The sequence below is a fragment of the Sorghum bicolor genome, chromosome 2 (assembly GCF_000003195.3).
Source record: "Sorghum bicolor cultivar BTx623 chromosome 2, Sorghum_bicolor_NCBIv3, whole genome shotgun sequence".
Taxonomy (NCBI): Eukaryota; Viridiplantae; Streptophyta; class Magnoliopsida; order Poales; family Poaceae; genus Sorghum; species Sorghum bicolor.
The window spans coordinates 74,478,638-74,502,295 of NC_012871.2; the positions used below are offsets into that span (position 1 = coordinate 74,478,638).

The 23,658-nt window shown below is 49.4% G+C and overlaps 1 protein-coding gene, 1 long non-coding RNA gene and 1 pseudogene across 4 annotated transcripts; 1 reads left to right on the forward strand and 2 right to left on the reverse strand.

Annotated features, from left to right (window-relative positions):
• On the reverse strand, nucleotides 627-2,716 carry LOC110433121. Of its 3 annotated transcripts, none has more exons than XR_002450524.1 (3): nucleotides 2,419-2,716; nucleotides 2,225-2,333; nucleotides 627-867 (listed from the first exon to the last, which is right to left on the reverse strand). It is a non-coding gene; the product is annotated as an uncharacterized LOC110433121 (long non-coding RNA). The 3 variants fall into 3 exon arrangements; XR_002450525.1 differs by lacking the exon at nucleotides 627-867 and having other exon boundaries at nucleotides 1,072-2,333; nucleotides 2,419-2,536; nucleotides 2,615-2,716; XR_002450523.1 differs by lacking the exon at nucleotides 627-867 and having other exon boundaries at nucleotides 1,072-2,333.
• On the forward strand, nucleotides 17,389-18,623 carry LOC8063545 (peroxidase 2). The gene is made up of 3 exons (XM_002461056.2): nucleotides 17,389-17,401; nucleotides 17,945-18,447; nucleotides 18,618-18,623. The coding sequence occupies exons 1-3, from the start codon at nucleotides 17,389-17,391 to the stop codon at nucleotides 18,621-18,623; spliced, it is 522 nt and encodes a 173-aa protein (XP_002461101.2).
• LOC8073085 lies at nucleotides 18,847-20,125 on the reverse strand (annotated as a pseudogene).

A 23,658-nucleotide genomic window follows, 5' to 3' on the forward strand; every position in this document is an offset into this window, starting at 1 on the left:
TCGAAATTAATCATCACCCAAACCATCCATAGAACCACCTATCTCGAAAAGGATCCAGGCCGCTCGTGTCCGTGAGCACGGCTGATATATCAGTTTTAAACACTCTGCAGAGCTTGTACACTTTCACCATGAGTCGTGTTACCCATATGCCCGAGGTGATCAGCCTCTTGACTCACTTCCAAGGTAAGTCGGCAGGGTTCACTATGAAGCCTTTCGAAAGTCCCCCTAACAAGTTAGTAGCCGCGAGGTTTCAATGGCAAGTGTGCATAGGTGTCCTCCCCCAAGAGGCACATGTGGTCGCGGCACTGTACACACCAAGGTAGGAAAACAACTATACACCACGAGGCACCCCCCTCTTGCGCCTTTCGGTAACCACTAACAAGTTAGAGAAGTTCAGTTTACTGAGCTAAAGCCAGAGCCATGTAGCTCTCATGGCTGTACGATAAATCCTGGGTGGCCGCTTTAAGATTCAGTCCTTACGGAGGGCAGACTAGAGCACCTAAAAAGGCCCAATGCTCTAGCCCCCTTCTATCCATGTTGCTAAAAAGCATCATTTTATCATTGATTACATAATCCATTAGTCAAGATTAACATTATCTTGTTTGGTGATTGCAGACTAAGCAAAACTACCCATATGCATAACCCATGGTAACAAGGGATTCAGGATAACAAAAGTTCTAGGTAAAGTCCTTAGGGGTTTATCATATTAGACACATGCACATAAAGAGGTTATTAAATAGTTATTAGGTAACAAGGGAAACTCATGTTACACTTGCCTTCCAAATTCTTGCTATCCAACTTCTTGATCATCCTTGTAGAGCCCCTCTTCTAACGTTAGCAATCAACCGGTACAAGCATCACAAGAACCTAAAAACAGTACACCAAGCATTACAAAATATGATAAAAGATTTAAACACGAAGAACGTGCAACTACGATTGTTGAGCACAAAAACAACTATCACAAAGTCATGATTAAAAGATATATCAGATAGAGACTTGAAGGTTCGATAAATGATAGGATTAGAGTAAACATGATGAACGTGGACATGAGATTTATGGAGCACAAGGATCTATAGAAGATTTTTTGATGACTATGGATTTGTGAAGAGTATACATGGAACAAATTATGACTAATGGCTGCACTAGTGAAATGTTACATAAAAGGGAAGCACGATGATGCCGATTTGCACACCGGTTGAGCAAACCCAGTGGCGGACAGTGGTGGTTATGATTACAAAGAACATGGTCTTAGCAGCACCAAATTGAGATCATTTTTGTGGGCTTGTTGTGGACTGTATGGAGTATATTGTGGCAAAAGAACAAGTTATTCTAAGTATTGGAGGACCGGGAAACATGACTGCAAAAGGACTTGCACTGCTGTCTGCTGGACAGCAGCTGTAGCAGTACTGTGGCCTCTATATCACGCCCATCATGGCACCCATGGAAAAACCAACTTGCAGAGGCATGTTCAAGTTCATGATACATAGGTGGGTTAAAGGATTTGACAAACAGAGTAGTGGATTTTTGGGAACGCACTCGCCAATCGGCTGCAGCGCAGCTGCAGGGCAGCAGGGACAGCGAGGACTAAAAGAAAGATATGTGGTTCATCTTTGATCCTATGGCCACAAAACTTCTCAGAGACGTGGGCAAGGATATGAGACACATTTTTGTTGAAGGACACGGTCACTGGAGTGACTGAATAATGGGAATACACATGCCAATTAGTAGGAACTCTTGCTGCGGGGCTGCAGGGACAGTGAGCAAAAGATAGGATCATATCTCTTGCATATTTGACCCTATAGACATGAAACTTTGCAGAGGCATGTGCAACAATAAGAGACACATGCTATATGAAGGGTTTGATGATTTGACTAATGTATTATGGGAAACAATACTACCAAACAGAGGCGAACGCTGCTGAAACCGCAGGGACAGCAAGCACTAAAAAGACGATGATATATCTTTCATCTTGAAGTCTTTTGCTATGAAATTTTGCAGAGGTGTGTGTAAATACATAAGTGATGTTATAGTCAAAGGATTCATCATAGAGCTTATTGGATCCATGGAGATTATGAACGCTGATCGCCAACAGCACCGCTGTCCAAAACGGACAACAACACAGTTGGGGGGAAATTTTATCGGAATTCGATCAAACTTGGACTGTGGCTCACAATTTATGGAAAATAACATGTATACTAGATGGGGACAGGGGAGAGGGGCTCACATCGAGGTTCATGGTTGCTGGACAAGACCTCAATGGCGTCTAACACCAATGATGGACAGCAAACGGTTGGTGATCAATGAGATGGCGCCAATTTCACTTCAGAGATGATCTGTGCCACATGAAAGATCAAAGCGATGGATGAGAGGGGTTTGAGCAGCAAGAACAAAGAGGGAAAAAGGGATGGGCGTCATCACCATGTCATGTACAGAAGCAGCGGTAATGGTGGTTGATAGGATTCCACTGCAGGTTCAGAGAGATGGCGACACACACACCGGAGTGATCTCCTTGGCACACTACATCACCATGATTTTCCTTAAAACATCACAACAGAGAGGGGACATGATGAACATGTGTTTCTCAGTAAAGAATAGATAAGTCCATGATCCTTACCGCATCACCATGCGAAGAATTCTAGGAATCCGGCAACGAAAGAGATGTGCAGTGGCAAAACGGAACTGCAGACACGTTTTTCCTTCGGTTTGGATGGAGGGGAAGGAGAGGGAGTTGGAACTGCTGCCATGGGAAAAGGAGAGGAGAAGGGCGCCCATCTGATGGAGGGAGGGGAGGAGATGAGGGTGTTTCCTCTCTGGTGGTGGCGTGAGGGAGAGAGGAGGAGGTATATATAGCTGTGGGTTGCTGCATGGGTGCATGCACTTGAAGAGGAATAAAATGGGTGAGTGAAAGAATGGTGTTAAGAGAGGATTAAGAGGGGCAGGCTGCTGGTTGCGCGTGATAAAAAGAAGAAGCAAATATGGCTGCATGCATTATTGTAGTTAAAGATGAGAGGAAATCCAATAAATTAAATGGGGTTAGAGAATTAGTAGAGAAAGGAATTGGTTGTTGTACTCTTGCATGAAGAGAAGGGAGAGGCGCCAGTGCAGCCGCAAGAGAAATGACTGCTATTATGTTCATGTAATGGAGTAAAGAAGTATTGCTAAAAGAGAAATAAAGAGGGATTTGTGACCATGGGAATTAAGAGGTGATGAATGAGATGTGTGCTTCAGTTTTTGCATGACAGGAAAGGGAGAGGCGCCATATAGATGATCAGGGAAACTTCTCCACGTGAAAGAGATAGGAGAAATTATGGGCTAAGGAATTAAGTGCAGCTGTTATTTTACATAAGAAATTAGCACCGCGAAGAAGAGAGAAAAGACTAACGGCTGCAATTGCATGTATGAGAGAAGTAGATACTAGAGGGAATAAAAGGATGCTACTATAAGAGGGTTGAAGAGAGACATGCAAAGGAGGTGAGGCTCAGGAAATTAAGATTGGAAGTTACTTACTGCAATATCTGCATGAGAGAAAAGGAGAAAGAATCAGGAGAGGAGTGTGTGGGGGTATAAACCCCTATACCCTTACGGCTAGACTTCAGCTAGGAAGCTTGGCCAACTACGAGACGAGTTCAAGGCTTGATCCGACAGCCCGAGTTTCGCGCAAGGAAACAGGACGTGGAGATCAAGCAGGATTCTAGTCGGTTAGAATAGGAATTGATATCGAATTATCTATGGCAATTGTAACCGGCTAGGATTAGTTTCTAGATCTGTAACCCTGCCCTCCAGACTATATAAGGAGGGGCAAGGGGACCCCCTAGGACAGATTATCTCTCAACACAATCCAATACAACCAGACGCAGGACGTAGGTATTACGCCAACTCGGCGGCCGAACCTGGATAAAAAGCTTGTCCGTGTCTTGCGTCACCATCGAGTTCGTAGTTTGCGCACCGTCTACCGATAAACTACTACCGTGGGTATACCCCAAGGTAGACTGCCGACTAGCTTTCGTCGACAGTGGCGCGCCAGGTAGGGGGTGTGCGTGCAACTTTTCCGGCGAACAAGATGGTCACGATCCCAGCTTCCGCGACCGTGCCCGAAGGCCTCACGTTCACCGTCGGCCAGATCACGTGGACGACGTGCAGCGGCGGCTTCCCGACCACGGTCCCGAAAGAGATCCAGATCCAATCTGAGATCACGCCGTCTCCGACCACACGCATGACGGCACCAAACTCCCGACCACCGTTCCCACTCTACAAGGGAAAGGAGATCGACTGCTCGGACCTCCTCCAAGCGCTCGATCGCGCCGACTCCAAGCTGCTCGAAGTCTCCCAACTAATAGATGGAGTTCTGCGCCGGACCGACCAAGCCACTCAAGCGGATTTTTCGAAATCCCGCCGGCCAACTCGTGTCACCACACACGAACGGCTGGGAACGTCCCTGACGATAACCTCAACCTCCTCAGGCCGATCCGTCGAGCTCAAAAAGGGAGACCATCCTTGCGGCCTGAATAACTCGGCCTCTGTCTACTCACAGCATGTTCAATCCGTTTTCAGCAAAGCGGGCTGGTCGCCGACAAGGAACAATCGTCACCATGTCAACATGGTGACAATCCGAGAGCTACGGAACGGCCAGGTTTCCAGCACCAACTCAAGCACCGGCTCCGTCCCCACCGAGGTTATAAACACCGAAGACGAGGGCTACGACCTGGATTTCCCTTCACACCCTCCGGGTTTCGACCGGTTCCCGATATTCCCCCCCCCCCGGCGAGGGGATATTGTATTCAATGTCAGCGCCGACGAACCGGTTGTTGACGGAGAAACAGACGACCAGAGGCAACTCCGCGAACAGCGTAACGCCGATCGCGCCCGACGGCGTGCGGACGAGCAACAACAGACGCCACCGGGTAACCTCAACGATGCCTTTGACATGGTCGGGGACCAGCCGGTCTACAAAACGCCAAGCGCCAACGTGGCTGTCGCCATGGCCAACCTGGATCGGCTTCCTGACACACCCGAATGCTAGGGGGTCCGGACCAGCATCCGAGCACACCTGATCGCCGCGATGGGACAGACAGCAACTCTGCTTAAGAGAGTCCAGGACGTCCCTTATACGGAAGCCGCCTCCGACCAGACTCATCGTAGCCGGGCCTCGCCCAGCAGGCGTCGCCGCAGCCGCTCCCCCGACAACCGTCGAGGGGACTCACGGCGCGACGATGGTGGTCGAGACGCCGATGGCCGCCGCCAGCAGAACCGCGTACGCGGCCAGGAAGAAGAAGATCAACACAGGGATCTCCGCCACAACATCCCTCCCAAAGATGCCCGGGACCGCATCAACAGGCGCGCCGCAGAGAGAGCAGTCCACGAAAACCTGCGCCGCATCGAGTACGATGCGACCCATGGTCCCCCGGGCCTAAGGCAGTTCTCCTCACACCTCCGCCAGGTCGTGTGGCCCAGAAATTTCAAGCTCGAAAAACTTAAAAAATACGACGGCAAGGAAAATCCAGAGAACTGGATCACCCTCTACGAAATCGCCGTCCGATCAGCGGCAGGAGATGAGCACGTCATGGCTAACTACTTCCCCGTAGTCCTCGACCAGGCTGGTCATCAGTGGCTTCTCGGCTTGCCCGAGGACTCCTTCGACTCTTGGGAAGAACTACGACAGGCTTTCATTGACAACTTCATCGCCACATGCGAACAGCCCGGAAACAAGTATGACCTTGAAAGGATAAGAGACAGGAAGAATGAACCTCTGCGTGATTACATCCGACGATTCTCGGATATGCGTCTCAAAATCCCGAAGATTTCTCATGACGAGGCCATATCAGCCTTTATCAAGGGCTTACGTTTCCATGAAGCGCTGAGGAACAAGCTGTTACGTAAGCGTCCATCAACGGTAGCAGAGCTCCTCGCCACGGCTAAAAATTATGCCGATGCTGATGACGCAGAAAAACTAACCCGAGACGATGCGAGAGGCACCGACCAGCCCTCCCGGCGAGACGACGGTCGTGGCCGCTACGACAACAGAAATCACCGTCGCTCCGACAACCGCGATCACCGAGAGGGTTGGGATCGGCGGCGCGACAGCCGCGACGACTTCAGAGGAAAGCGCCCTCGCGAATACGACCACGAAGTAAACACGGTCAAACGTCCCAATGGACGACGGGACTACCAAGACGACTACAACAAAACGTTGAAGGGACCGTGCCAGCTACATCCAAAGTCTAACCATACCATGGAAGAGTGCTGCGTCCTCAAAAATATCTATACACGGCGGGCCGCCCAAGAAGACACCGCCAAGAAAAGTAACAAACGCGACGGGCACGACCACGAAGATGAGGATGAGGACCAAGACAGGGACCCCCGACACCAATACGTCAGCCCCACCGACGTGGCCCACTCCATTTTCGGGGGCAAGGTCTCCACTGAGTCCAAGCGAGAAAGAAAGCTGTTGAGGAGAGCCTGCCTCAACATAGACAGCACGGACGGGCTGATCGCAGATCCGAAATTTCCCGCCTGGTCCCACAGGGAGATCGCGTTCAGCAGGAAGGACCAGTGGGCCGCTATCCCGGAGCCGGGTCGTTTCCCACTAATTCTCGATCCTTGCATCAACAGCATCAGATTCGAGCGCGTGCCCGTAGACGGGGGAAGCTCCATTGACATCCTCTTCCGCAACAGCCTGCCCGCCCTCAAGATATCACCGGCCCAACTAAAACCTTACGACGCCCAATTCTGGGGGTTTTGCCAGGTCAAAGTTCGGTGCCCCTCGGACAGATAACATTGCCTGTCCAATTCGGCACACCCGATCACTTCCGGACGGAGTTCATCAACTTCGTAGTCGCGGACTTCGACGGGACCTACCACGCCATACTGGGCCGCCCATCGCTGACAAAGTTCATGGCAGTCCCGCACTACTCATACCTAGTGCTTAAGATGCCCACGGAGAAGGGTGTCCTGACCGTCAGAGGCAACGTCTACACTGCGTACACCTGCGAAGAAGAAAGTTTCAAGATCACCGAGGCAATTGACCTCTCAATCCGCATGGCGGAAACAGCAAACCAAGCCGCACAGCTGCCCCCCGACCAGCTCCGATTACCTGAGCAGGAGACAGCCAGAAAGAATTCGAAATCCAAGGAGTACAAAGAAGTGCAGCTGGTCGAGGGCAACCCCGAGAAGACAGCCCTCATCGGGGCTAACCTGGATCCAAAATAGGAAGACGCGCTCGTCAGGTTTCTAAGGGACAACGTGAGCGTTTTCGCATGGAAACCCGCAGACATGCCCGGCGTCCCACGGAACCTGATCGAGCACTCCTTAAACGTCTCGAAGACCGCAAGACCAATCAAGCAAAAACTGCGACGGTTCGCTCGTGACAAAAAGGAGGCTATTAGGACAGAAATAACATGGCTTCTAGCAGCCGGATTCATAAAAGAGGTGTATCATCCCGATTGGCTCGCCAATCCGGTTCTTGTACGCAAAAAGAATAATGAATGGAGAATGTGCGTTGATTACACCGATCTCAACAAACACTGTCCTAAAGATCCTTTTGGTCTTCCTCGCATCGACGAGGTGGTCGACTCAACGGCCGGATGCGAACTCCTCTCCTTCCTAGATTGCTACTCTGGTTATCACCAGATCTCGTTAAAAGAAGAAGATCAGATCAAAACATCCTTCATCACACCTTTCGGCGCATACTGTTACACTACCATGTCTTTCGGACTTAAAAACGCCGGGGCCACTTATCAAAGGGCCATCCAGCAATGCCTCCACGACGAGATTCGCGACGACCTCGTCGAGGCCTATGTGGACGACGTGGTCGTAAAAACAAGGGATGCGAGCACCCTAATCGACAACTTGGACCGAACCTTCAAGGCACTCAATAGGTACAAGTGGAAGCTCAACCCCAAGAAATGCATTTTCGGCGTTCCTTCCGGTCTACTGCTCGGCAACGTCGTCAGTTGCGACGGCATACGACCAAACCCTTCAAAAGTCAAAGCCGTACTCGACATGCGACCACCGAAGAACGTTAAGGATATTCAGAAGCTAACCGGATGCATGGCCGCCCTCAGTCGTTTCATCTCAAGGCTGGGAGAAAAAGGCCTCCCCTTTTTCAAACTATTGAAAGCGTCAGAAAAATTCTCCTGGACAGAAGACGCCGACGCTGCGTTCACTCAGCTTAAGACCTTCCTCACTTCACCGCCTGTTCTCACAGCGCCTCAGCCCAACGAAGACCTGCTCCTTTACATTGCTGCAACCGACAGAGTTGTTTCCACGGCAATAGTGGTCGAGCGAGATGAACCAGGTCACGTCTTCAAGGTCCAGAGGCCCGTTTACTTCATAAGCGAAGTTTTAAACGAATCCAAGGCCAGGTACCCACAAATACAGAAGCTTATATACGCCATCCTGATAACGTCAAGAAAACTGAAGCACTACTTCGACGGCCATCGAGTCCTGGTGACAACCAGCTTTCCCCTCGGTGACATCCTGCGCAATAAAGACGCCAATGGCAGAATCGTGAAATGGGCAATGGAATTATGTCCATTTTCCCTGGAATTTCAGAGTCGCACCACTGTCAAGTCCCAAGCCCTGGTCGATTTCATTGCAGAATGGACGGATCTCAACGAACCGTCCGTTCCCGATGTCTCAGACCACTGGTCAATGTTCTTTGATGGGTCCTTGAACATCAACGGTGCAGGCGCTGGGATATTGTTCGTATCACCAAACAAGGACAAACTCCGCTACGTCCTTCGGATCCTTTTCCCGGCGTCAAACAATGTCGCCGAATACGAAGCTTGCTTACATGGCGTACGACTAGCCGTTGAGCTGGGGGTTAAGCGCCTCTATGTCTACGGGGACTCCGCTTTGGTCATCAACCAGCTCAACAAGGAGTGGGACGCAACCCACGAGAAGATGGATCTCTACTGCAAAGAAATTCGCAAATGGGAAACTAACTTCTATGGCATAGAGTACATCCACGTGGTCCGGGATAAGAACCAAGCAGCAGATGCGTTGTCAAAGTTAGGCTCGTCCCGGGCCCAAATCCCGCGTGGTATTTTCGTCCAGGACATCCATGAGCCGAGCGTAAGCTCCCCCCTGGTCGACAAGCAACCCAACGAGGCAATGCTCATAGATGACGCCACTCCGACAACCGGCGGGCGCGACTGGCGTGTCCCGTTCATCAAATACATCTCAGACGGGACAGGTTTTCAGGACAAAACAGAGAACGAGCGTCTCATCCGACGGTCAAAGAACTACATCCTGGTCGACGGAAAACTCATGCGGAAAAACGCAAGCTCCGAGGTACTGCTCAAGTGCATACCCCAAGACGATGGTATCAAGCTCTTGGAGGACATACACGCCGGATCCTGCGGCAACCACGCCGCATCTAGAACGCTGGTCGGAAAGGCTTTCCGAGCAGGTTTTTACTGGCCGACCGCGGTCAGCGATGCAGAAAAACTGGTTCGGCGTTGCGAAGGATGTCAGTTTTTCGCTAAGAGGACCCACGTACCTGCCCATGAAATTCAAACCATCCCGTCGTCTTGGCCCTTTGCTTGCTGGGGGCTTGACATGATCGGACCATTTAAACCAGCTCCGGGCAACTTCAAGTTTGTCTTCGTGTTAATCGACAAGTTCTCCAAGTGGATTGAATACATGCCCCTGGTCAAGGCAACTTCCGAGAAGGCTGTGGAGTTCCTCAATCAAATCATACACAGATTCGGCATCCCGAACAGCATAATCACCGACCTGGGCACTCAGTTCACTGGCACCACTTTTTGGGATTTCTGCGATGACAGAGGCATAGTCATAAAATATGTGTCAGTGGCACATCCACGCGCCAACGGTCAGGTCGAACGTGCTAATGGAATGATCGTCGACGCCCTAAAAAAAAGATTGTACACCGAGAACGACAAAGCACCCGGTCGATGGATGAAAGAATTGCCGGCAGTGGTCTGGGGCCTCCGAACTCAGACCAGTCGAAACACGGGGGTGTCTCCCTATTTCATGGTGTACGGCGCAGAGGCGGTTCTGCCGTCCGACATACACTTCGGATCCCCTAGAATTGAGCACTTCGACCAGTCGACCGCCGACAACGCCAGAGAACTCGAAATCAATTGCATGGAGGAAAAGCGTTTAGTTTCATGTCTCCGAACGGCAAAATATCTCACGGCAGTCAGGCGATACTACAACAGGAACGTCAAGGACCGTTCCTTCGTGGTCGGCGATCTGGTGCTTCGATGGAAAACAAGCCAGGAGGGAATGCACAAGTTATCTACTCCCTGGGAAGGACCCTTCGTGGTGACCGAGGTCACACGACCTACGTCCTACAGATTGGCATACCCAGACGGAACACGAGTGCCTAACTCTTGGCACATCGACAAACTGCGACGTTTCTATCCATAAAGTTTTAGCGACTTTCTTTTGTAAGTGTCTTATAATTTGTGACAATATAATTCTCTATTTTTTGCCTATACCTTGACATACACAGCACTCGGCAAAACTCCCGCAATGGATGCTCTTGGCGACAACCAAGACAAATACGGTGACACGTCACTCAGATATTTTTACAGCGCTCAAAACAACAGTCATGACAAAAAGAAAACTTTATTACAAACTTTACATACAAAGTTTACAATAAATACCCTGACGGGCAGATACTAGTCTATTCCTACAGACTACTTTATTGGCCTAGCTGCTCGGGCTGATCACCCGCCTGGCCCTGCTGCCCGGACGAAGGGGTCGGGGCCACCGGCGCCTGGCTGGTCGAGACCGCAGGCGTCGACCGCCCATCTCCAGCAAAGGACGCGCCCGACAACTCCCTGGCCGACCTATCTGAGCTCGGCTGGTCTGGAGGAGTGGCCGTTCCGCACAGGTTGATGTCGCCGATCACTGTCGACGACAAGTCCAGCAGACTACCCCGAAGTTCGTCCGCTTCCTGTGGGCCGACTTCCTTCGGGTACCCCTTCTCCAGCCTGCTCAAGTCGACCAGGGGGTAGTGGGCGCGTACCATGCTGAGGACGTGCGCGCCGGCAAACTCCCCGGCGTCCTTCACAAACTGCTGGAGCCAGTCCCACGCCCGTTGCGCCTTTTGAACCGGGGTCAACTGCGGCGCGCGGGGCTGGCTCTCCGGGAGCTCGGGACTGATCAGGTCCAGGACCGGGGACACTCCTTTCCAGATCCTGCAACAGTTGACCTTCCAGGAGTCCCGGTCCTTGACCAGCTCATCCAGGTGCTTTTTGGTGTTCACCTTGAGCACTGCAAACGAAACGAAACGTTACTTTCGGCATACCAGACAAGCAAAGGGGCAGGTAGCAACCAACAAGGCGGCACCCATTACCAGCTAACTCCCGGTCTTTTCGACTTAATTCCTCTTCCGCTCGCCGTCCGGACTCCTGTGCGCTGGCGAGCTGTTGGCCGAGCTGCTCCTTCTCTTGTTGAAGGCTCGCCACCTCCTCCTCCAAGTCTGAGTGAATCCTAAACTGGTCAGCGAAGCAAACTATACAAGTCTGCGAAACTGCTCGGAGCGTGAGACTAACCTTCCTGCAGCCGGTACTGGTCGGCCAGGCGACGAGCGAGGTCGAGACGACGCCTTCTCGGTGCTCATCTCGACCACCTTCTCTCCGACCTCCGCCCGCAACCGGTCTACCTCCGCGGCAAGGGCCTTGTTCTCGGCCATGACGCCTTCTATCTGGTCAAAGCACCGTTTCCGGTACTTCGCCGTTTTCATAACGTCCTACAAAGCAAGCATATAACAATGCGCAGAAGACAAGGCAAAAGAATGCGCGACAGCTCAAAACGACGCTTACCTTGACTTTGTCGACAAGGCGCTTGGCCGCGCGCTCCACCCTGGCGGCCTCTTCGGACTCGGCAAGCTCCTCATGACCGATAAAGTGATCCCCGCGTTGGCGCCACACATACACGTGTTGGCGGCCATCACGGGGACGACCCTCGATCTCTTCTACCTCGTCGTCGGAGGCCGCCCTGGTTTCCCCCTCCTGGGCTGCGTCACCCCCGGCGGTGGTCCCAGGCGTCAACGTCCCTTGGACCAGACCTGGGGAGCCCGCAGCCGGAGAGGCTTCTGCTCGGGGCGGCGGGGGGACTTCACTCCCCCCGGCAGGAGGAGCCGTCGGAGACTTTCCCTTCTCCGAAGAGTCAGTTGGGGGAGCCTCCCCAGCCCTGGTCGGGCTGCTTGTTGTAGTCGGCGCCGCGCTCGGGAGCTCCTCGGTGCTCCCAGGCGCGACTGCAGCAGTCGGCTGTTCTGTGGTCTGGGGGGCCGCATCCCCAGAACCGCGGGCAGGCTCGCCCGTTCCCTGGCCGGCAGTTTGGCCAGGGTCGACATCCGATGCCGCACTACAGGAACAAAAGTTAAAAAAAAAAGGGAGTCCAAAATACGTAAGTTGAACACTTACAGGTCTGACCGGCGATGGGTCGCAGTGAACCTCCTCCTCGCCCGGCCGGTCGGCGCCTGTGCCCCCACCTCGGCAACTTGCGGGGCAGCCGCGCCGCTGGCCACTCGATCAGTGGCGACTGGTGCAGCGTCTGGGCGGCCCCGAGGCCGTCGGACCAACGACGGCGCAGCCTCCTCGTCGTCGTCGTCGTCGACGACGATCCGCACGAGCCGACGACGCTTCGGCGCTTGGCTGCTCTCCGCCGGTAGGTCTGCCGGCAGCTCCGGCGTCGGCAGGGGATCCACCGGCAATGGCCTTTTCCCCGCCACCCTCTCCTCGGAGGTCGGGACGGGGCGGGCTCTGCCTTCCTCCGGCGGGACCTCTCCCACAGGATCTTCCATCCCCGGTGCCAGTGATACGTACACTACGCACCGGTCGACATCACCGACCTGCAAAGGTAACAGAGATGAGCCAACTACAGGCGACATACGAATGATCAAACGAAGTCTGCTACGTACCTTTGGTGCTGGTCGACCTAACTTGAAGGCTTGCACCCGATCACTGCTACGGGTGAAGCCCCCATCCGCGAAGTTAAACAGCTCGTTCAGCAGCTGTTGTACCTCCGCCTTCTCCAGGATCTCCGACCGCATCCTGGTCGGGTCTGTGCTTCCGGCATACTCATACGCCGAGTGCACCCTCTTCTGGCAGGGCATCACCCGGCGGCAAATGAAGTTGCCGACCACGCTGAGCCCATCCAGGCGCGACCAGTCGATCAGCTTCATCAGAACCGCCACTTGACCGTCGAACTCTGGGCGGTCAGTCCAGCTCGCCCTCTTCTCGGGAACGTACCCCACGTCGCAGAACGTGGAGCTGCCCGGTTCCTCCCTGACGTAGAACCACTTCCTGTACCATTCGGTCAAGGAGGTGTTCCATGGGCAGTGCAGGTAGCGATTCTTCATCCCATCACGGAGGTTGAGGTATACTCCACCTGCAACCTTGGAGCCTCCAACTGCTCCCTTTTTCCTCAGACAGAAAAGATACCGGAAAAGATCAAAGTGCGGCTCTATGCCAACATAGGCCTCGCACAGATGGATGAAGGTGGAAATAAGGAGAATTGAGTTCGGGTGCAGATTGCAAATCCCGATCTCATAGTACAAAAGAAGACCTTGAAGAAAAGGATGGACAGGAACACCAAAACCTCTCTTAACGAAGTCTTCAAAAACGACGACCTCACCGGCACGAGGATCGGGGTAGCTCTCCCCCTCCGGTGCCCTCCAGCCGCCGAGCTCTGCGTCGTGCAGCAGCCCCATATCGACGAGGTCACCAAGAGATTTTTTGGTGCTGCGAGACTTCTTCCATTCCTTGGCCATCAGGTCGGCCCTCTTCCTGGAGTCGCTCTTCGCCATTAGAGGTGCGAATGTGGGCCGGAGTTAGGAAGATGCAGGTGATTGGAGAAGATGAGAACGGAAGGTTTGAAGGCAATGGCCGGAGAAGCGGTACAGGCGGTCCTATTAGGCCCTTATAAACCAGCGACCCCACCTCTCCCACTTCCTGTAATCTCGGGAAGTGGGCAGGCCATGCGGCGGACGCGGCGTTTCGGTTTACAATGATTATAGACAATTAATGCGGCGGAGTTTTCGTACCAATTGATGGTTTCCTTTTTCTCAAACCACGCAAAGAGCGGTTGTACAGTTGCCAGGCACAGCTTTTCATGCATCCGTCTGACATATCGTCAGGAGACCCCGTCACGTCAACTTTAAATTTGAAAGACCTTTTCAAAAGTAAGAAGACACATACGCCAGTGAGTCAGCAATCCGGGAACTGCACCGACCACCGAGCACTCGACGCTCGGGGACTGGTCGCCCAGTTTATCAGCTCGGAAATTCAAGGACTGCACCGACCACCGAGCACTCGACGCTCGGGGACTGGTCGCCCAGTCTATTAGCTCGGAACTTCAAAGACTGCACCGACCACCGAGCACTCGACGCTCGGGGACTGGTCGCCCAGTTTATTAGCTCGGAACTTCAAAGACTGCACCGACCACCGAGCACTCGACGCTCGGGGACTGGTCGCCCAGTTTATTAGCTCGGAACTTCAAAGACTGCACCGACCACCGAGCACTCGACGCTCGGGGACTGGTCGCCCAGTTTATCAGCTCGGAACTTCAAAGACTTCACCGACCACCGAGCACTCGACGCTCGGGGACTGGTCGCTCAGTCTATCAGCTCAAAGCTTTAAAGCATTCACCGACCACTGAGCACTCGATGCTCGGGGACTGGTCGTACAGTATAGTAACATGTAATTCCAGGCAGCACACTAAGTGCCTGGGGACTGGTCGATTGGTTTTTTCGATTGCAGACGAGCATGACATGCTCGGGGACTGGTAAATTCAATTCTTTAGACCTTGCTACAAGGCTCATACTTCGCCTTCCAGCAAGCTCGGGGACTACATCGGTACGATGCATCTAGCGATGCATCTCAGTCTCAAAACTACTTTGGGGAATTTTCTTTTGACCCTGGCACCACGTGCCTACGACACCTACTACCAGGCTCGGGGACTAAGTGGGCACACTTCACCTAGCGGTGAATTTGCTTGCTTTTTTGCTGCTTCTACCTTTCAGAAAGGCAAAGTGGGCACACTTCACCAGGAAAGAAATTTTTTTTAGAGCACCATGCATTCTTCGAACAACCTGCTTCTTCGATGACAACGTTGATCAATGAACCGTTTGGGCGATTTCCCCGCTCATTGAAGACGACAGACCACGCTGATCGAAGAAGCTCAAGACGGAGTGTTGCGTCACAATACATGGCGCTCGGGGACTAGCTGTGGGGGTATAAACCCCTATACCCTTACGGCTAGACTTCAGCTAGGAAGCTTGGCCCACTACGAGACGAGTTCAAGGCTTGATCCGACAGCCCGAGTTTCGCGCAAGGAAACAGGACGTGGAGATCAAGCAGGATTCTAGTCGGTTAGAATAGGAATTGATATCGAATTATCTATGGCAATTGTAACCGGCTAGGATTAGTTTCTAGATCTGTAACCCTGCCCTCCAGACTATATAAGGAGGGGCAAGGGGACCCCCTAGGACAGATTATCTCTCAACACAATCCAATACAACCAGACGCAGGACGTAGGTATTACGCCAACTCGGCGGCCGAACCTGGATAAAAAGCTTGTCCGTGTCTTGCGTCACCATCGAGTTCGTAGTTTGCGCACCGTCTACCGATAAACTACTACCGTGGGTATACCCCAAGGTAGACTGCCGACTAGCTTTCGTCGACAGAGTGTGGGCAGCATCTTTCACGTAATATGGCTACTGCATTGTTGAGAAAGGAGAGGAGGAATTATGGTTGTTAATTTCTGCATGGATGCATGCAATGGAATAGAGGAGACAACAGCATGAGGTGGCCGGCCAGCAGTTTTTACTTAGTTCTCAAGGCAATAATGTTGGAGGGATTAAGAGGGTTGAAGAGAGCAATGTAAAGAATATAGGACCAAGGAATTGTGGGAGGAGAATTACTGCTGGTATAACTTTTGCATGGAGGAAAAAGGATCGTGCAGCAACAACAAATCGAGAGAGGTTGACCAGGTGCAAGAGAGGAAATAAAAGATCACATGTACTTATGTGTGTGTGAGAGAAGCGTGGTCTGCTGTTTCTGCATGCAAGAGTAGAACCGAAATTGATGGAGTAAAGGAGCACTCTTAAGAGAATTGTGCATGCCTAGTAAATTATGGGACAAAGTAATTATGTGCATCTATTTTGCATGAGAGTATAGAGGGCGTGGGAGCAGTAGAAGAAAGACGAGATCACCCACGACTGGTCATGCTAGTAGAAGGGAGATTAAGGATGGATGGTTAATGGAATATGAGCCTAGGAAATTGTAGGCATGAGCATTATGTGTGGATGTATTTTTGCATGAAGGGAGGGTGGAGGGGCTGCAGCATTTCCATGTGAAAGAGAGGTGGAGAGACTAGATTGTGCTCGGCCCATGATTTAGGGAAAATTTTGATGTGTGAACCGATCACTGATCCATTAGCAAAAAGAGAGAAGTTCGGGTTGTCATGATAGGCTGAAATCATGGCTTCAGCTCAACTTGAGAACTGTTTATGTGAATAGATGAGAGAGGACAAAAGATTGGCATGAAAAATTTATTGTCATCAAATTGATTGAGAGCTCGAGAAAGAAAACAAAGGAGAGAATGAGAGGATGGGTTAGGCTAGTATTTTGTAGGATGTCGGTAAAAGACTTTTGGTATTTTGGGGAGATGAAGTTGGGATCAACCCTAGGCGTATTTGAAAACATTTAAATTTATTTTCCACACATAAACACAATGCAAAGGCATGAATGCAACAAACCACTAAGTTGTATTGGAAAAAATTTAAAAACTCACATTTTTCCACTATCTAAAATGTTGACAACATAACTAAAGTTGGAACATTTTATCAAATAATAGAATCTTTGGCTTTGTTTTTAGTGTTTTCTAAGTCATATCCCAAAGTAGGAATTTTGGGGTGTGACAGAGCATCCCCAACCGTTTTGCATAATTGGTTTGGCAAATGAGAGAGTTTGCCAAGTCTCAAAAAAATATGGCAAAGGTGAAAAAAGACAATCTCCAATGGTTTGACATTAATCACTTCGCGCCAATTTCCCAATGCCAAGTGTGAACAGGTTTGGCATATATGCCAATCCTTTCTCTCTTTTTGCCAAGTTAACAAAATTGCAAAGTCTAAATACCAAACCGTTGGATAAGTGTTTTTAAGATTTTTTTGCAAATACATGAATGCAAAGCTTATTTGCAAAACGGTTGGGAATGCTCTAAGGCAACTATCTCTATTAATATTTATTAACGGAGACGGCCCTCAACGCTGTTGTGGGCTCCTTCCCATATACGTATGCTATATTAGTACTTTTTAGTTAGTTAGCCCAAAGTCCAAAGATCAAGAAGACAACATCAACAAGTTGAGAAGAAAGCTACTAGGCTTAGAGCCCAGCCCAGGAGGCCTCCTACGATGCCCAGCAATGGTACTTCACAAGTGAACGCTTTGGCTTCAACAATCAACAGGTGGCTATTATGTGTGCGTACAGGTTGTTTCCAATTTTGAATTTCAACCAGACGCCTGGCTGGAGTAGTATGCTATCGCCGACCGCCCGGTTCGCCGCTCCCGACACTTCTGCTGCCTGCTGCATTATTCTCTTCGCTTCTTTTTAGTTTGTCAATTAATATTCAAATTCATTCATCAGCATATACTAATCATACATGAGGAATTTTTGTTTTTTAATAGATCATATTATTTTGTATGTGCTACTTTTCAGTTTTACTAACTAATTATTTTCTTTCTAAATTTCAGAGTATGAGAGTATGCTTCTAGAAGTGAGTAAAGGAAAAGAGAAAATAAGTAGATGAGTTGATAGAATCACAGAAAGGTATATATATGGATAATTTTTTAATGTAAATTTAATATGTAAAATTATTTCGTGTGAATTTTGCATTTTTGTTTTTTGATACATGTTGAGTGTCAAACAATTTTATATATGCATGTTGAGATTTTTTTTTTATGTTTCTAGAGGGCCTTAAGTTTTGGCTGGGCTTCAGGAGGTCCAAAATTTGTCACTGCGCGCGGGCCTGCCCGGGCGTCGCCTCGTGCGCCGGCATCGTCCAGTTCGCCGCCGGCTTCTTTCTCGGCGACTTCAGGGTGAACCACACAGGCTACCGGGGGGCCGCTTGGACGGCCTCGCGTGTCGCTCGAGAACAACGAGACTCTCGCGTTCCTGCCCCCGCCGTCCTTCAACTTCTCCCAGCTCGTCGGCAGCTTCGGTGCCAACAGGGCCTCAGCGTCGACGACCTCGTCGTGCTCTTCGGATCCCACACCAACGGCCGCTCCCACTGCTCCTCCTTCTCCGACCGCATCACCACGCCGCCCTCCGACATGAACCTTGGTCTCGCCGTGGTGCTCAAGGGGCAGTGCCCGGCCAGCCCTAACTTCACCGATGACCCCACGGTGGTCCAAGACGGGGTCACCCCTGATAGGCTGGACAAAGCAGTACTGACCAGTGGCGGAGCTAGGATCGTATTCTCACGAACGCGGTTTTTTTTTTTTTTTTTGCCCTTAAAGGCATATGCCCTCACTTTCCTACCTATTGGATTCGCATGGAGAAGTGTGCAAACACACATCTTCAAGGGCAAAGAAAACTTTACCGTATTCTCACTTCTATGTTATAAAAAAAGTCAAATTTATAGGTTTAAAATATGGTCAATAACACTGCAAATCAGCAACTTTAAACTAATATTTACTTTCTAGAATCTAGACTTGTAATTGAAATGCTAGTTTTTTATCTGTTTTGAGCTCAAATGTGAGAAAATACTATAAATTATATCATTATACATTCATATATATAAATATATACATATATCTACATAAAAATATACCAAAATAGTTGGGTATTCCCCGGAATACTGAGAAATACCCCTAGATCCGCCCATGGTGCTTCTCCTGGATATCTTCATAGGCCTTATCTTGGTCATGACATTTCTCGCCGTTGGCGCCGGTCTTGACCTCGATGCTGGCCCATGCATGGCCGCCTTGAACTTCTGCTCCCACAGCCCTGGTACGAAGGCGTTGAGCACCACGGATACGGACGCCGCGGTCTGCCCGGACTTGAGGAGCGCCGCGTCCGACGTGAAGAGCACGTTCCGCGCCAGGCCGCCAGCACATGTTTGTCCAGCGCGTCAGGCGTCACGACGTCCTGCACCACGGTGGGATCGGCGGTGGTGGCGTTGGCCGGCCGGACACTGCCGCTGCAGCGACGCGCGCGGCCAGCGCGGGGTTCATGTCGGACGTCGACGCGCGCGTTGAGGCAGCCGTCGTCGTTTAACGAGGCACGAGCAGTGAGAGCGGCGGCCGACGGTGTGCGCGCCGGAGAGCACGACGAGCTGGCGACGAACCGGAGGTGGCAGGAACTGGAGCGCCTCGCTGGACAGGGACACCCGCCTGTCGCAGCGCCCCGCGGGCATCGCGAAGTCGGCCCTGCCACCGCTAAGGACGGCGCTGGCGTCGCGGCCGGCGAAGGCGACGACGTCGGCGCACGAGACCTTGCCCGGGCAAGCGGCCTCTAGCGCGGACTTGGCCGCGTCGATGAACCGGCCTCGAAGCCGCGCAGGCTCGGGAAGCTGGGCGCCGATATCTTCTCCGGCTGTGGGTTCGCCGGGGTCGGGTCGAGGAGCACGGAGCCGTCGGCCCGTCGCACCCCTAAGGCCCCGTTCGTTTTCACGGGAACTATCAGTCACATATTTCATTCATAAATTTGTATTAGACAGGAACTGTTCCGCTCCGTTCGCGGTCTGTCCCGACGTAAACGAACATGGCCTAAATGAAGAGAACCCACACGGTTTTGCAGACACGGTCGAGCACGGTGCTGGTGCGTGTGTAGAGCACTGAAAGAAACGCAATGCATACCTGGACGAAGCAGTCGTGGAAGAGCCCGGCACCAATGCCAGGGTTCTGTTGCACCCCCTTCTGGACGACGCTCCTCACGATCATCTTCTCGGTCTCCGGGCACGAGCTGTGGTAGAAGCCTACGGCGAGGCCATCGGCACTAGGAGCTGGGGAATTAAGGCGTCGGCGTTGGGCCGGGGTAACTGTAGCCGCCTGAACCCCATCCGTCGGAGCCGTAGTCATCAGCTCGGCATGTCAGCACTGTACGGAGCAGCAGGAGCAAGACCACCGTAATAGCAAGCAGCTTAGCCATCTGAGAGAACGATCGAGATCGAAGTGCCAGCGAAACATGCATGGGTGGCACAAACGTATGTACTCACCAGGATGGTTGACTTGTGATGCATGCAATTTGCTCCGTCTGAAGAACGTTGTAGGCGCCTCAATCATTGGACTGAATTAACTTTTGTCAGTTTGTAGGTGGCAACAGGGAGACAGATAATAGATTGATGTTGGTAAGAGATGTTAACCGCCATGCTTGGTTGTCCGTTAATTAGCTAACTTGATAGGACTACTCTAAATTAGCTAGCTTGAAGACTTTTGTGTAACCTAGCTAGAATGAACAATGTAGACACAGTAACCAGAGTAAGTTGGAGATTCTTCCTATAGCTCGCTTTGCTAATAATTTTAGTTGTCAGATGCACGTCTTTTGGACACTCATCCGCAAGCGTATGTAGTATAGTAGTGTAGAGAGCTCCATTTGTACACGGAAGGAGAACTAGAGAGACCATATAATTAATATTCGCATGCAGAGCCAATCTATCTAATCATTACACGCCGTGATTTACGAAGGGTGTATATATGGTAGGGTGCTGATCGATCGAGGTGCTGGTAGAAGGAGAGGAGAACTGACAGTCGGTGCTAACGACTGTTTTGAGTTTATCTGTCAACGGCCTGGCCGGCGAGTACACGTACATTCACTGAAATAGCAATTAGCAAAGCAACATGAGTTTCCAGAGTAAGTATCCAACCCAGGTAGCCTAATATTCAGCGAGCTAGAGCTTGTCTTATCACATATAGTCGGCATTAGCTAGGGGACATATGCCTGCCTTTAAATTTGCCATGCATGCTTACCTACAACAATAACAAAATGTCATCATATATATTAGGCTCTCTATGGTCGAGATTGTCAAACCGAGACCTTTAATCCGGATTGATGACACCAATGACCAACCGGAACTAAACAGTCACTATTTAATCTGGGTTTGTAACATCTAAGAAATTTGGACCGGGAACTAATGATCACATTAGTCCAGGTCCAATTCTGACTAGGACTAATGTGTTGAACCGAAAGTCCTTTTTCAACTGGTGTATCGAAAGGTCCTTTCTTTCATAGAGTTCCACTTCCAGCAGCTGAGCTCGTCCTTAGATATACTCATTTGAAAATACAAGTCATTGTGTTTTTTTAGATATCTATTTTTTTGCTATGTATCAAAATATATATTATGGCAAGATATATAATAAAAATTATCTATCTAGAAAAAATCAAAACGATTTATAATTTGAAATTGAAAAAAACTTACTAATAAATAGACGCGAAAACCAGCACGTCTCCTCACCGCCTATGCATCTATATTTAAATTATCTGTCTACAATTAAAAAACATGTTCTAAAATAAATTTGAATTTGCTTCTAATTACCCATCTACCACCAGTAATATACAATCCTACGTAACCCCTTAAAATTTGAAATAAACTACCATATCTATGATTATTAAAAAAAATAAAATATCTCCTGAAACCTATTTCTAAATTATCAACATCTTATATTAAAAATATTTAAATATCTATAAAGCATATATATGTTTATACGTGACTCACTTCTATTGATTCTAACATATCACGATTTTATTAAAGTGAACATATATTGTGTCATCATGCATATCAATACATTGTTTAACGAAAACATTTGCAAATTTTAACAACTCATATACTAATGATACTAACAAATTATTTTAAATTATATTAATAACTACAATTAATCACTAGTACACAGAGGTACTACAGGCGGTTCGCAACCTCTTCCCGGTGGGATTCAAACCTGATACCTCGCCCTTGCATGTAGTATCCTCTACCACTCCACCTATCACTCAGTTGTATCTATATTAGAGTTTAGTTCCTCACATATTATCCTAAACCGAGCATATATTGATTATTTGAGAGCCTAAACGGATTCCAATAGAAAAGTTGTCAACTACAAAGTTTTATAACTTTTCAAGATCTACAACTTTTGTATTTGTAGTTTCTCCATCCGAGGTCATTTACAAAATTTGAATTTCAAATTTGAGAAATTCGAACGTAGTTTTCGACGACAAGATGATTTCAAATGAAAAAATTATCAACTGCAAAGTTTCATAACTTTTCGAGGTCTACAACTTTCATTTTGATGGTTTTTTCAAATGAGGTCATTTGAAAAACTCAAAAAATTTAATCTCACTATAGAAATATAATTTTTACAGGAACCGCCGGTAGAAATACTTGATTTCTACAGACGGTTTGGTTAGAAAAAACCGCCTGTAGAAATTGATTTTCACAGGCGTTTTTGAGTTGGGTCCGCCAATTTTTTTTTACAGGCGTTCTTTAATTGATTCCACCTGTAAAAATTAATTTCCACCGCCAGCGTAAAGCTTCTATGTACCAGTGAATTTATGTAAGTTGTTAGTCTAGATATACCTATACATTGTTTAACTAAAATGTTTGCACAGTTTAACATCTTAAGGAGTGAGTAGGTTAATTAGTGCAGACCGTATGTGGTTACATATATATTTTCTTGACCTTTGAGATTTATTTGGATTAAGAAATTATTATATGGCTTAAATATTAATATTTTTTTGTTTGCACTGATACCTCATCCTTGGCCTCACTTCAAGCTCTACCACTGATTCTAAGTAACATGCATGGTGCAGGTTTGTTTATACCATTGTAGTGCTTATTAAGATGCATTTTACAACCTAAAATCCTTATATTTAAAAAAGTAAAAAGGGAAGTTAATAAAACATGCAATAAACACAAGAGATTTAACTTAGCGAGGATAAAGAAAGTATTTTAAAGGTTCGACTCAAGAGAAACTTACATAGACGATGTATACTCCATCCACCCGGCCACATATACTTGTTGACATATATTTGATATCCGTGCACCGCGGCATGGCATTGGCATTCGGCTAATCGTCCTCGCGCTGCCGGGATATATTAGGCCTGCTGGTATCCGCGATCAGCGCCAGTCAGTAGATGTAGAGGAGTCGTTATCACCGACCGTTAGTTCATTCTCTATGGCTATCTCGAATTCTCAACCATGGGCATTGCTTATCCAATCCATTCGTAATTGTTATGCTGGCAGTTTGGCACCCAAACTGATGCCCGATGTTTGCGTACTTGCTGTCCGGTTAGACCGTTAGAGAGAGCTCTGAAAGTCGATCGGTGACACTACACAGAGACATCGATCAACTAACCAGCAGTAACCACACAGGCCACGATCGACAAGCAAATGTCTATGGAATTCTTCTAGATAATGCTATATGTATAGTATTAGTTATTACATTGCTCGTTTAAGCTAGCTGGTCGGTCATCAATTTTCAACTGGGGCATATATAAGTCAACCGGTGATGAGCTCTGTTTATCTGTATCTCCTATATCATTGCAGATGAACTCAACCGACATCCCTAACGCACACATTCTTCCAAGCAACCACCGTATGTGTCCTCGTCGTCTGCTCTTGTACTTTTCCATTCATCCGACGACTATAAATACACGTGCCAAACAGCAGCTCATCTCCACCGCCATCACTTCCT